The sequence below is a fragment of the Pristiophorus japonicus genome, chromosome 2, assembly GCF_044704955.1.
Source record: "Pristiophorus japonicus isolate sPriJap1 chromosome 2, sPriJap1.hap1, whole genome shotgun sequence".
NCBI classification, from domain to species: Eukaryota; Metazoa; Chordata; class Chondrichthyes; family Pristiophoridae; genus Pristiophorus; species Pristiophorus japonicus.
The window spans coordinates 159,286,248-159,299,397 of record NC_091978.1 but is presented as its reverse complement, the minus strand read 5'-3'; the positions used below and the strand labels follow the sequence as shown (position 1 = coordinate 159,299,397).

At 44.3% G+C, this 13,150-nt stretch overlaps 1 protein-coding gene across 1 annotated transcript in view; it reads right to left on the bottom strand.

Moving 5' to 3' along the window:
- txk (TXK tyrosine kinase) overlaps positions 1–13,150 on the bottom strand; it is a 109,035-nt gene that overhangs the window by 45,509 nt on the left and 50,376 nt on the right. The window contains exon 12 of the mRNA XM_070860671.1: positions 6,222–6,286. Coding sequence (XP_070716772.1) covers positions 6,222–6,286 — 65 coding nt within the window. The remainder of the gene's footprint in view (positions 1–6,221; positions 6,287–13,150) is intronic.

The following is a 13,150-nucleotide window of genomic DNA, read 5'->3' as shown; positions in this document are numbered from 1 at the left end:
ACAGGGGGATCTATGAGACAGCCCACTTGTTCGTTTTTTATGCCGAAGCTTACCCCATGAAGATGGCATTCTGCTTCTGGTTTGCCTTTCCAGAAAAGGTATAGCCACCACCTTGTTCTTTGAGGTGCCCTTCCCCTGCCCGCTGGGTCTCGCTTAGGGCGGTGATGTCAATCTCGAAATACCCGAGTTCTTGGGCAACGATAGCGGTGTGGCGTTCCGGTCTGTTGCTGTTAGGGCTGTCCATGAGGGCCCTAACGTTTCAGGTCACGAACTTCATCTTAAAGTGTGGAAGATGCCTGTGCGTGAACTCTTTTAACATAGGGTGGCCGTTTCACACCAGCTACCACACGGGCTTGACAGAGCAAGGTCATGGTCCAGTGGCAAGTGGATCCAAGGCAACTGGAGACCAGGCTCTGCTGTATTGGCCTGGTTCATACACACATGCATACTCCTACTGTCTTCCTTCCTCCTTCCCGCAGGGCGTCTATCCCTGGGTTTTGTAGGACGCAATGGTGGTCTCACGAACTCACTGTTGGCCTGTGCTGTGCTGCTCCTCAGCTTCGAACCCACTGTTGGTCTACGCTGTGCCGCTCTTGGGTCACGACCTCTCTGCTGGTCTGAGTTGCGCCGCTCCTGGGCCATGACCCTGCTGCGGTCCTCCGACCTCTTGCTGTCCTCTGATCTTAGATTTCCCGTTGTTCTCCGACCATGCTAATATATTATCCCCAACTCCGTGAGCTCTTATCTTGTGCAGCAACCTTTTATGTGGTACCTTATCGAATGCCTTCTGGAAATCCAAATACACCACATCTACTGGTTCCCCCTTATCCACCCTGCTCGTTACATCCTCAAAGAGCTCCAGCAAATTTGTCAAACATGATTTCTCTTTCATAAAACCACGCTGACTCTGCTTGACTGTATTATGCTTTTCTAAATGTCCTGCTACTGTTTCCTTAATAATGAACTCCAGCATTTTCCCAATGACAGATGTTAGGCTAACTGGTCTATAGTTTCCTGCTTGATGTCTCCCTCCTTTCTTAAATGGGACATTACATTTGCAGTTTTTCAATCTGCTGGGACCTCTCCAGAATCCAGGGAATTTTGGTAGATTGCAACTAATGCATCCACTATCTCTGCAGCCAATTCTTTTAAGAACCTAGGATGCAGGCCATCAGGTCCAGGGGATTTTTCCACCTTTAGTCCCATTATTGTACCGAGTACTTTTTCTCTCGTGATAGTGATTGTTTTAAGTTCCTCCCTCCCTGTAGCCCCTTGATTATCTATTATTGGGATGCTTTTAGTCTACAGTGAAGACAGATACAAAATATTTGTTCAAAGTCTCTGCCATTTCCCTGTTTCTCGTCCTCTAAGGGACCACGTTTACTTTAGCTACTCTCTTCATTTTTATATACCTGTAGAAGCTCTTACTGTCTGTTTTTATATTTCTTGCTAGTTTACTCTCATAACCCATCTTCTCTCTCTTTATTTTTTTGTCATTCTTTGCTGGTTTCTAAACATTTCCCAATCCTCTGACCTTCCACTAATCTTCGCAACATTGTATGCCATTGTTTTCAATTTGATATCATCCTTTACTTCCTTAGTTAGCCACGGATGGTTCATCCTTCTCTTAGAGTCTTTCTTTCTCATTGGAATATATTTTTTCTGAGCGTTATGAAATATCTCCTTAATTGTCTGCCACTGCTTATCTACCGTCTTACCCTTTAATCTATTTCCCAAGTCGACTTTATACCTTTGTAATTGCCTTTATTTAGGTTCAGGATACTGGTTTGAGACCCAACTTTCTCACCCTCAAACTGAATTTGAAATTCTACCATGCTATGATCACTCTTTCCTAGAGGATCCCTTACAATGAGATCATTAATTAATCTGATCTCATTATACATTACCAGATCTAAGATAGCCTGCTCCCTGGTTGGTTCCACAATGTACTGTTCTAAGAAACCAGCCTGAATGCACTCGTCCTCAAGGCTACCGTGGTCAATTTTATTTGTCCAATCAATATGAAGATTAAAATCGCCCATGATTATTGCAGTACCTTTCTTACAACCATCCATTATTTCTTGATTTATACTCTGTCCCACAGTGTAGCTACTGTTAGGGGGCCTATTGACTACTCCTACCAATGACTTATTTTCCTTATTATTTCCGATCTCCACCCAAACTGATTCTACATCTTGATCTTCTGAGCCAATATCATTTCTCACTATGGCACTGATCTCACCCTTTATTAACAAAACTACTCCACCTCCTTTTCCTTTCTGCCTATCATTCTGGAATGTCAAATACCCCTGAATATTCAGTTCCCAGCCTTGGTCACCTTGGAACTACATCTTTGTAATGGCTATCAGATCATAAGAACATAATAGGAGCAGGAGTAGTCCATTTAGCGCCTGGAGCCTGCTCTGCCATTTAATAAGATCATGACTGATCTGATCTTGGCTTCAATTCCACTTCCCTGCCCACTCCCCATAACCGTTTATTCCCTTATCATTCAAAAATCTGTTTATCTCCACCTTAAATATATTCAACGACCCAACCTCCACAGCTTTCTATTTCTGCCATCAACTCATCTATCTTGTTATGAATGCTGCATGCATTCAGATAAAGAGCTTTTAATTTTGTCTTTTTACCATTTTTCCATACTCTGACCCCACTTTCTGATGCACTCTGTCCCTTCCTGTCACATGCTAGTTATCATTACCGCTGTCGCTACCCTGCACTATTGCCTTCTCCTTTCGGTTTGACTTTTTAAATTTCCTCTCACCTGAACCCTCCCCCCAGTGTGAGACGTTATTGTACAAGCTCTTAACGCACTTGCATCAAATTCCTTTGCTATTTTAAAAGACTCAGTAACCAGTTTTTTTTTTCAATGGTTACTTGTCTCCATTTAAAAAGCACAGAGACATATTTGACATGAACATGTTGGCCCCGATTTTGCGGGGCCTATGATGCCGTACGCACAGCCTTGTAAAAGGACCCATACGTTCCTGGTTTCCAGATGCGCTGCACATGTGTGAAAGCCAGAAACTTGTGAGCAGTCAAATTTCACCTTGACAGATCCTCCAAATCGAAAGTAAAATAACTTTTGTTGAAGTAGAGTTAGGCTATTTGCCCAACTACTGCCCAGCAAATGTCCACAAAACCCTTACGGCCTGGAAATATAAATGTTAAAATGAATGTTAAATTAAAAATATAAGTATCAAAAATCATCCAAAAACATTTAAATTAGTATATGTAAATGTTAGCCCGGCTTAAAATGTTTAAAATCACTTTTCACAAAATTACATTTTTATTGTAAATGGTTAATTATAGGGACTTTTAATTAAATGTGAAAATGGGAACGTTTATTTTTATTCCAATTGTGTAAATTCTTTAATTATTTGGGGAATCATCATATGCTAATGGGATTCTCTGCATAAATCCCCATAAACATATGAGAAATCCTCCTTTCTGATTGGAGGACTTAGCCCATGTGATCAGAGGGACACCTCCGAACCGCCTGCATCCCTGGGATCCGTGGGATTGCCGCAGGCCCATTAAGTATTGCCCAGCTTGTCCTCTGCTTCAACCTATCGCAGATATGAAGCAGAAAGGAGTCTGGGCTCATTTTCTGGCTCAGACTCTGCGCTGATCGAGCAGTGCACACCCAAACAGAGAGAGCCAAGGTCAGCATGAATTTTAGCCTCAGGCTTCATCTGCATGTTTGGGGCGCGCTGCCCGCGGTACCATTAACATCTCGCCTCCATGAGAAAAATGAATTTCAGGACACCTGTCTCGCTGGCAACAGACCTCAGCTCAGTTCTGGGAGCGGGGGGTTGGAGCAGGCACCGGTGGTTATTGCCAATGTGGAGTTAGGGGGTTACTCCGAGATGTAATCAGCTGCAAATTTGGTGGGGGCGGTAACAGCCGTGAGGCGGGACTTTCTGCGCCAGGTACAGAAGTCCCGGCCCACGAGCTATATTGGGCTTACCGCCCCCAACAGAAACTGCAGCACAAAATCTCGCACTGCAGTTCCTATCGGGGGTGGGATCGGAATGCAAGGGACGTAAATTTTTCAGTGCTATGCGGAGGGACGGGCCAAGCTGCCGACTCTGCAGGAGGGAGAGGAGGCCATCGCTGGACCACCAGTGAGCAGGGTGCTGTGGCAGCAGCCCGGCACACGAGCGGAGTACCAGGTTGAAAGATCGCAGCACGGACCCCACGATCTGCACTGAAGGAGGCCGCAATCGGTAAGTCGGCCATTTTTTAATTTTTCACCGCTGCACCTCCCCTTTAATTTTCGCCCTGCGAGCAGCCTACAACCCAGTAAAATCCCCGAGAAGCTGTCGTGGGCATTGCCCATGGCAGCTTCACAGGGCAGTACCAAATTTTCACTCCAAGACGAAAACGGGTCACTGCGCTTGGTGATGACATCATCATTGCCGGCACAGCGGTCTGGGGCACTACCGGTAGGAGCGGGCGCTACCAGTTAGCATCGCTTCTAAACTGCCGTGGAATTTTGCAGGAGTTTGTAGAGGCGCCACGCCCGGGTGAAAAGTCGAGTCAAATGACATGAATTTTCCCCCCAATATCTATCCCTCCATTACTGATGCTGTGGCTACAGTGTGTATTATCTATAACATGCACTCCTGCAACTCATGAAGGCTATGTTGACAGCCCCTCTCAGCTCCACAGCCTCTATCACAAAGAAAGGCAAGAGCAGCAACATCATGAGAACATCATCATCTCCAGGATCTCCTCCAAGTTATCACCATCCTGACTGTTCCTTCATTGTCATTGTGTCAAAATCCTGGAATTCCCTACCTAAACACTATTGTGGAAGGAACATCATCACAAGGGGCTGCAGCAGCTCAAGGAGAAGATCCAACATCACCTTCTCAAAGCATCAAGGAATGTGCAATAAATGCGGCCTTGCCAGAACGAGAACAAATAAAAAATATTCTAGGCTCTTGTGCCTCTATTATTAGGTTACCTGGTACAGAGGTCATTTTCTTTAGCAAAATCAGCAACCGCGCAGTCATTATTTTCTGTAATTCATCAGAGTTGATCTGATTACTCTTTTGAGCTGCCATTATCATTAGGCTTAGAAATCTAAATTACTTTGCCTGAAAAATACTAGTAATTTGCTTCAGACACTGATGTCCTGAGCCCATAGCAGCCAGCAACTATACCACAAAGAACAGCTATTTCCTTCTGGTTACCCATAACTGAAAAGTCTCTCAGGAAAGAGGCTTTTTAAAATAACATCCGGACTACACCTGCCTGCATTTGCATCTACATTTACAAACAGACACCACATCAGAGACAATATCAAGATGTAGCAGCAGTATTGAGCACACAGTGATGGGCACATGTATTTTATTGTGGGCAAACAACAACTACAACAGTAACGACTCGCGCCTTAATGTAGCAAAAAGGCCCAAGATGCTTCACAGGAGCATTATCAAACAATATAGACATGCAGCCAATGAATGGCACGAGTAGCACTGGCTGCAAACCTTAATCATTTTAATGAGGTGCCAGCACGAATTTAATGTGCTTCCTGGGACCATGTGAACAGGTGCATACATCGAATACACCTCCCCCAGCCCATCCATTTTCGGCGTGCTCGAATTTCTATGCCATTGTTTTACAATATCTTTTTGGTCAATAGACATTTAATAATATTAATAGCTACGAAGCATGTAAGTGAGCTGCAGGGTTACAAACTGTCTGGTTCATTTGAAAGTTAAGTAACTAGCTTGTGTATAACGGGGCATTTTTATGTGTTGCTAATTTACTGTATTACTGTATTATTGTGTACCGTATTATTTCCAACCATTGATTATCATTTGATAAATATGCAGTAATTCCATCATAATTGTTAACCATTAAACAAGGATAAAATGACAACAAATACATGAAACACATTGTCCAATGACACTGGTGAAAAAACAAGGGTTGAATTCAATTTTATGAATTATTCATAAAAACAGATGCCCTGTATATGGAAGAGAACAATGATTTCATCTCATGCTTCAGATGATTTCAAAATCACTTCATTTTTGTCAACTTATGATATCCTTGGTGAGATTAATCACTGAGATTGCAGCAAGACCCCCAATTATATTAATCAGTGTCTGTTAACATTCAATTAACAATGGTAATCCAACAGAAATGTAAAATTAAATTTAGAATTCCATATCTGAGAAACAAGTTACCTTGCCATTCCGAAATCAGATACCTTCACCACATTCTTGTCAGCCACTAAGCAATTTCTGGCAGCCTAGTTATAAGAAGAAATAACAAGGTCTTAGATTCATTCCATGCTGATTAACAGGTTTATACTTTGTTAAGGCTGTTAACACTGTATTATGACAGCTATTACAACATTTATATATGACGGATTAACGTCTCATCCAAAAGAGTGCACTTCCAACAGTGCAGGACTCCTTCAGCATTGCACTGAAGTATCAGCTGAGATTATGCACTCAAGTCTTGGGGCTCAATTTTCCCCAGTTATTTGCACCGTTTTTTTGGCCTAAATTAAAATATCTAAGTTTCCCCAAGGTTTCTGCACCAGCGTAACTCAGTTAGTTACGATTTTTTTAGGTTAGTATTTTTTTGCATCTTGGGGGCGTAGCCTGATGTCTGCGCCAGTTTTGCACATTTATGCAAGTTTGGCCAACTTAAATTTTTCCTAGGACGGCGGATGTGACCTCTCCCAAAAAACCTTCTGGGCACTTAAGAAAAACCAATGCACATTAAAAAATCGATACAGAAAGACGCCATTGTTTTTATGCGAAGTTTTGGAGGGAGTCAAGAAGACAAAGAATATGCATCATGAAGCTTAATTTTTTTTAAAGTCAAAAGGGAGAAAATGGAAGACTAATGCAATTCTTTATTTTTTGATTTTATTCAAAGTGCCACGCCACCACCGAACGTTTCCTCACCGGGTTCGAGGATTAGAGCGTTGGCCGGCAGAATCGTTCCCTCGCCCAGACACAGGGGCTCGAGGCTTGGCTTCAAAATAAGCCCGTGTGGGGCGTGGAAGCCTTTCACTATACAGCAGCTTCAAAAGAAGTCTCGGGGTGGGGTGGGGGGGAGGTGGTGGGAGGTGGGCGCTGAGCCTGTGTCTGGGCGAGGGAGCAATTCATCCAGCCGAGCCTCGAGCCCAGTGAGAAGAAGTTTGGTCAGTGGTGGGTGGTACTTTGAAAAAAAGCAAATATTAAAGATTTGCATTAGACTTCCTGGCCCCAAATGTCATTATTGTATGCCTAGCTTCCTGTTCTAAGCAAGCCTATTGCGCATGCGCAGACCAGGGTGTCGACCTTAGGGAGCGAGAGAGAGCTTTAAGTCCTTGTCCTGCTGTTTTGAGCTTCCTGCAAAGCTACAATTTAATTATGGGGGCAATATTGACAATGCCGTTCCTCATGCAAGCCTTCTGCATGGCTGCAGAGGAGACAATTGATTCAACGTCATCGCATGAGGAACCTCAGAGCACGTAGGATGATGGGCAGGAGGCCTTACCCGCATCACGTATATCAAGACAGGCATTCATACCTGCACCCGAGTGATGCAGACTGTGTGAGAAGGCTGCGTTTCCGCAAAGAACTTGTAACCGAGATCTGTGAGTTGGTAAAAGCAGACCTGCAACCTAGAAGTGTCAGGATGACTGCTTTGTCAGTTGAAGTGAAGGTTACAGCTGCACTTTCATTCTATGCATCTGGATCATTCCAGACCACAACTGGGGATGGATTTCTCAACATGCAACACATATCTGCATTCGGCAGCTGACTGCTGCACTATATGCCCGGAGGAATGACTATATAAAATTCTCCATGACCGCCCAGGCAGAGCTGTGGGCTTCTCCCAAAGGTATAGGGCTGCATTGATTGTACCCACATCACCTTGCGAGCACCTTTGGAGGATTCCGAGATGTACAGGAACAGAAAAGGCTTCCACTCCGTGAATGTGCAGCTCGTGTGTGACGACATGCATTGCATCATGTCAGTTGATGCAAGATACTCTGGGAGCACCCATGATGCATTCATCCGACGCGAGAGCGCTATATCTGCCATGTTTCAGCAGCAGGCAAAAGGGCAGAGCTAGCTACTGGGAGACAAAGGGTATGGCCTCGCCACCTGGCTCATGATGCCCCTACGCGTAACCTGGACAGAAACTGACCGGGAATACAACATCACACATTGCGATGCGCAGCATAATAGAGAGGACCACTGGCATCTTGAAACAGCATTTCCGAAGCCTGGACCAACCCCTGGGGCTACTTGCAATACTCCCCTGAGATTGTCGGTCAGTTCACTGTTGTATGTTGCATGCTGAATAACTTAGCCATCATGAGGCAGCAGCAGCTGGTAGTAGAAGACCCACCTGATGAGGAGGAAGATGCAGATGATGATGATGATGATAATGATGATAAGGAGGAGGAGGAGGAGGAGGATGAGAAAGCCATGCAACTACCTGAACCCAGAGCACAACGGTGGAGGAGGGCAGGCCGTCGTGCCCTTTTAACGATTACTCGAGCCTTGCACCAGCAGCTCATCCATGAACACTTCGCTGCCTGAAGGCTCAGTGGCAACTATTCCAAATGGACCATGTTTACTGTTTGGACCTGTTCCGTAATGTTGTGTTGTGTTAATGGAACAAATAATGGAAATGATTCTTTTTTAGTTCAAAAAGTTGTGTTAATAATGGAACAAATAATGAAATGATTCAGTCATAATTTAAAATATATTTTATTATAAAGTTTAACACTTGTTTGTACTCAACTTAACTTTAACAAAAATATTCTTGTATCAAACTTTAAAGTTTTCAGTCAAGATCACTTACAAACTTTAAGATCATTTACAAACTCTAAGATCACTTACAAACTCGAAGATCACATACATTTTTTAACTTGCAAATTTACATAACTTATAAAAAACTTTTAATTTGAGAACAGTTACAACAATAACAATAATAATAACAGCAGCAGCAAAGAAAGGCTGCACCCATCTCTCCTCCATCTTATTCTAAGACCGACCACTGCGCTTGGTCTTGGTGACTCCACCCCTTCCCGCATGCAGTGGTGCAGCGTTTCTCGGGTTGGTACCAAGCTTATTCTTTCGAGCATCTCGGGTAATACGCACTTCTTAATGGGGGGTGTGGACAGGCGGTAATGTGGAAGGCCCGGCTTGGGCCTCTTCAGAGGCTGCTCTGGGGATTGGAGTGGGAGTGGCAGTTGATTCTGTCAATGGGCGTGGGGTCTGGGCTTGTTCCCTTATTGTAGCAGCTAACTCTGACATTCTCTCCCTCATATGCCCTGACAGTGTCTCAACTACCTGCAACATTCCCTCCCTCATGTTAGCTGACAGTGTATCAGCTACCTGTGACATTCCTCCCTCATGTTCACCAACAGCGTGTCAACTACTTGCAACATTCCCTTCCTCATGTGCCCGGACAGTGTTCCCATTTCTCGTGAGAGTGTTGTTACTTCTCCCGACAGTCCTGATACCTCATCACCCACCCCACTGATGGTGTCCAGGAGTGATCGTATAAGGTCAATGCTCTCCGCACACTTTACCATCACCTGAACCACATCGGTTAGATCCTGCACCTCAGGAGAGTGCTGTCGAGCTCTCTTCCCCCTCCTCACCCTGGGTGTGGCTCGCTGCACCCCACTGAAATCCCTAGCTTCGGACTGTGAGAAACCATGCAATGTTCCAACACTCGTACCACTCAATTAAGATCCTGGCACCTCAATGGGCGGAACCTGCACCTCCTCCAGAGTGAGTATAACAGTGGGAGCTTCTTCCATCCCCTCCCCCTGCCACTCCCCTTCCACCTCACCCCCATGCATTTGGTCTGGAAGGTGGGATTGGAAGATATTCTCCTCTTCAGGCTCGTCCGTGTCTGAATCTTCTTCTGCGTCGGCTTCAGCCTCGTCAGGGTTGGCCTCAAGTTCTGCAAAATATAACAGAACCGACAAATGGTTAGCAGCAGAGGAGGGGACAGGGTGGCATCAGTAGGCTCACACAGCGCAGGCAGCAGGATCATTTGAAGGACCACGATGAATGATAGCACATTGCATCATCTGAAGCGTAGCTGATGGAAACATTGAAACATAGAAACATAGAAAATAAGTGCAGAAGTAGTCCCTTCGAGCCTGCACCACCATTCAATAAGATCATGGCTGATCATTCACCTCAGTACCTCTTTCCTGCTTTCTCTCCATACCCTTTGATCCCTTTAGTCGTAAGGGCCATATCTAACTCCCTCTTGAATATATCGAATGAACTGGCATCAACAACTCTCTGCAGTAGGGAATTCCACAGGTTAACAACTCTCTGGGTGAAGAAGTTTCTTCTCATCTCAGTCCAAAATGGCTTACCCCTTATTCTTAGACTCTGTCCCCTGGTTCTGGACTTCCCAACATCGGGAACATTCTTCCTGCATCTAACCTACATAAGAACATAAGAATTAGGAACAGGAGTAGGCCATCTAGCCCCTCGAGCCTGCTCCGCCATTCAACAAGATCATGGCTGATCTGGCCGTGGACTCAGCCCGCTCCCCGTAACCCTTAATTCCCTTATTGTTTATTAATCTATCTATCTGTGATTTGAATACATTCAATGAGCTAGTCTCAACTGCTTTCTTGGGCAGAGAATTCCACAGATTCACAACCCTCTGGGAGAAGAAATTCCTTCTCAACTCGGTTTTAAATTGGCTCCCCCGTATTTTGAGGCTGTGCCCCCTAGTTCTAGTCTCCCCGACCAGTGGAAACAACCTCTCTGCCTCTATCTTGTCTATCCCTTTCATTATTTTAAATGTTTCTATAAGATCACCCCTCATCCATCTGAACTCCAACGAGTAAAGACCCAATCTACTCAATCTATCATCATAAGGTAACCCTCTCATCTCCGGAATCAGCCTAGTGAATCGTCTCTGTACCCCCTCCAAAGCTAGTATATCCTTCCTTAAGTAAGGTGACCAAAACTGCACGCAGTACTCAGGTGCGGTCTCACCAATACCTTATACAGTTGCAGCAGGACCTCCCTGCTTTTGTACTCCATCCCTCTCGCAATGAAGGCCAACATTCCATTCGCCTTCCTGATTACCTGCTGCACCTCCAAACTAACTTTTTGGGATTCATGCACAAGGACCCCCAGGTCCCTCTGCACCGCAGCATGTTGTAATTTCTCCCCATTCAAATAATATTCCCTTTTACTGTTTTTTTTCCAAGGTGGATGACCTCATATTTTCCAACATTGTATTCCATCTGCCAAACCTTAGCCCATTCGCTTAACCTATCTAAATCTCTTTGCAGCCTCTCTGTGTCCTCTACACAACCCGCTTTCCCACTAATCTTTGTGTCATCTGCAAATTTTGTTACACTACACTCTGTCCCCTCTTCCAGGTCATCTATGTATATCGTAAACAGTTGTGGTCCCAGCACCGATCCCTGTGGCACACCACTAACCACCGATTTCCAACCCGAAAAGGACCCATTTATCCCGACTCTCTGCTTTCTGTTAGCAAGCCAATTCTCTATCCATGTTAATATATTTCCTCTGACTCCGCGTATCTTTATCTTCTGCAGTAACCTTTTGTGTGGCACCTTATCGAATGCCTTTTGGAAATCTAAATACACCACATCCATCGGTATACCTCTATCCACCATGCCCGTTATATCCTCAAAGAATTCCAGTAAATTAGTTAAACATGATTTCCCCTTCATGAATCCATGTTGCGTCTGCTTGATTGCACTATTCCTATCTAGATGTCCCGCTATTTCTTCCTTAATGATAGCTTCAAGCATTTTCCCCACTACAGATGTTAAACTAACCAGCCTATAGTTACATGCCTTTTGTCTGCCCCCTTTTTTAAACAGAGGCATTACATTAGCTGCTTTCCAATCCGCTGGTACCTCCCCAGAGTCCAGAGAATTTTGGTAGATTATAACGAATGCATCTGCTATAACTTCCGCCAACTCTTTTAATCCCTGGGATGCATTTCATCCGGACCAGGGGACTTATCTACCTTGAGTCCTATTAGCCTGTCCAGCACTACCTCCTTAGTGATAGTGATTATCTCAAGGTCCTCCCTTCTCACATTCCCGTGACCAGCAATTTTTGGCATGGTTTTTGTGTCTTCCACTATGAAGACTGAAGCAAAATAATTGTTTAAGGTCTCAGCCATTTCCACATTTCCCATTATTAAATCCCCCTTCGCATCTTCTAAGGTACCAACATTTACTTTAGTCACTCTTTTCCGTTTTATATATAGGTAAAAGCTTTCACTATCTGTTTTTATGTTTTGTGCAAGTTAACTTTCATAATCTATCTTTCCTTTCTTTATTGCTTTCTTAGTCATTCTTTGCTGTCATTTAAAATTTTCCCAATCTTCTAGTTTCCCACTAACCTTGGCCACCATATACACATTGGTTTTTAATTTGATACTCTCCTTTATTTCCTTGGTTATCCACGGCTGGTTATCCCTTCTCTTCCCGCCCTTCTTTTTCACTGGAATATATTTTTGTTGAGCACGATGAAAGTGCTCCTTAAAAGTCCTCCACTGTTCCTCAATTGTGCCACCATTTAGTCTGTGTTTCCAGTCTACTTTAGCCAACTCTGCCCTCATCCCACTGTAGTCCCCTTTGTTTAAGCATAGTACACTCGTTTGAGACACTACTTCCTCACCCTCAATCTGTATTACAAATTCAACCATACTGTGATCACTCATTCCGAGAGGATCTTTTACTCGGAGATCGTTTTTTATTCCTGTCTCATTACACAGGACCAGATCTAAGATAGCTTGCTCCCTTGTAGGTTCTGTAACATACTGTTCTAAGAAACAATCCCATATGCATTCTATGAATTCCTCCTCAAGGCTACCTCGTGTCCAGTCCCGGCAGAATTTTATATGTTTCTATGAGATCCCCTTTCATCCTTCTAAACTCCAGTGAATACAGACGTAGTTGATCCAGTCTCTCCTCATATGTCAGTCCTACCATCCCGGGAATCAGTCTGGTGAACCTTCGCTGCACTCCCTCAATAGCAAGAATGTACTTCCTCAGATTAGGAGACCAAAACTGAACACAATATTCTAGGTGGGGCCTCACCAAGGCCCTGTCCAACTACAGTAAGACCTC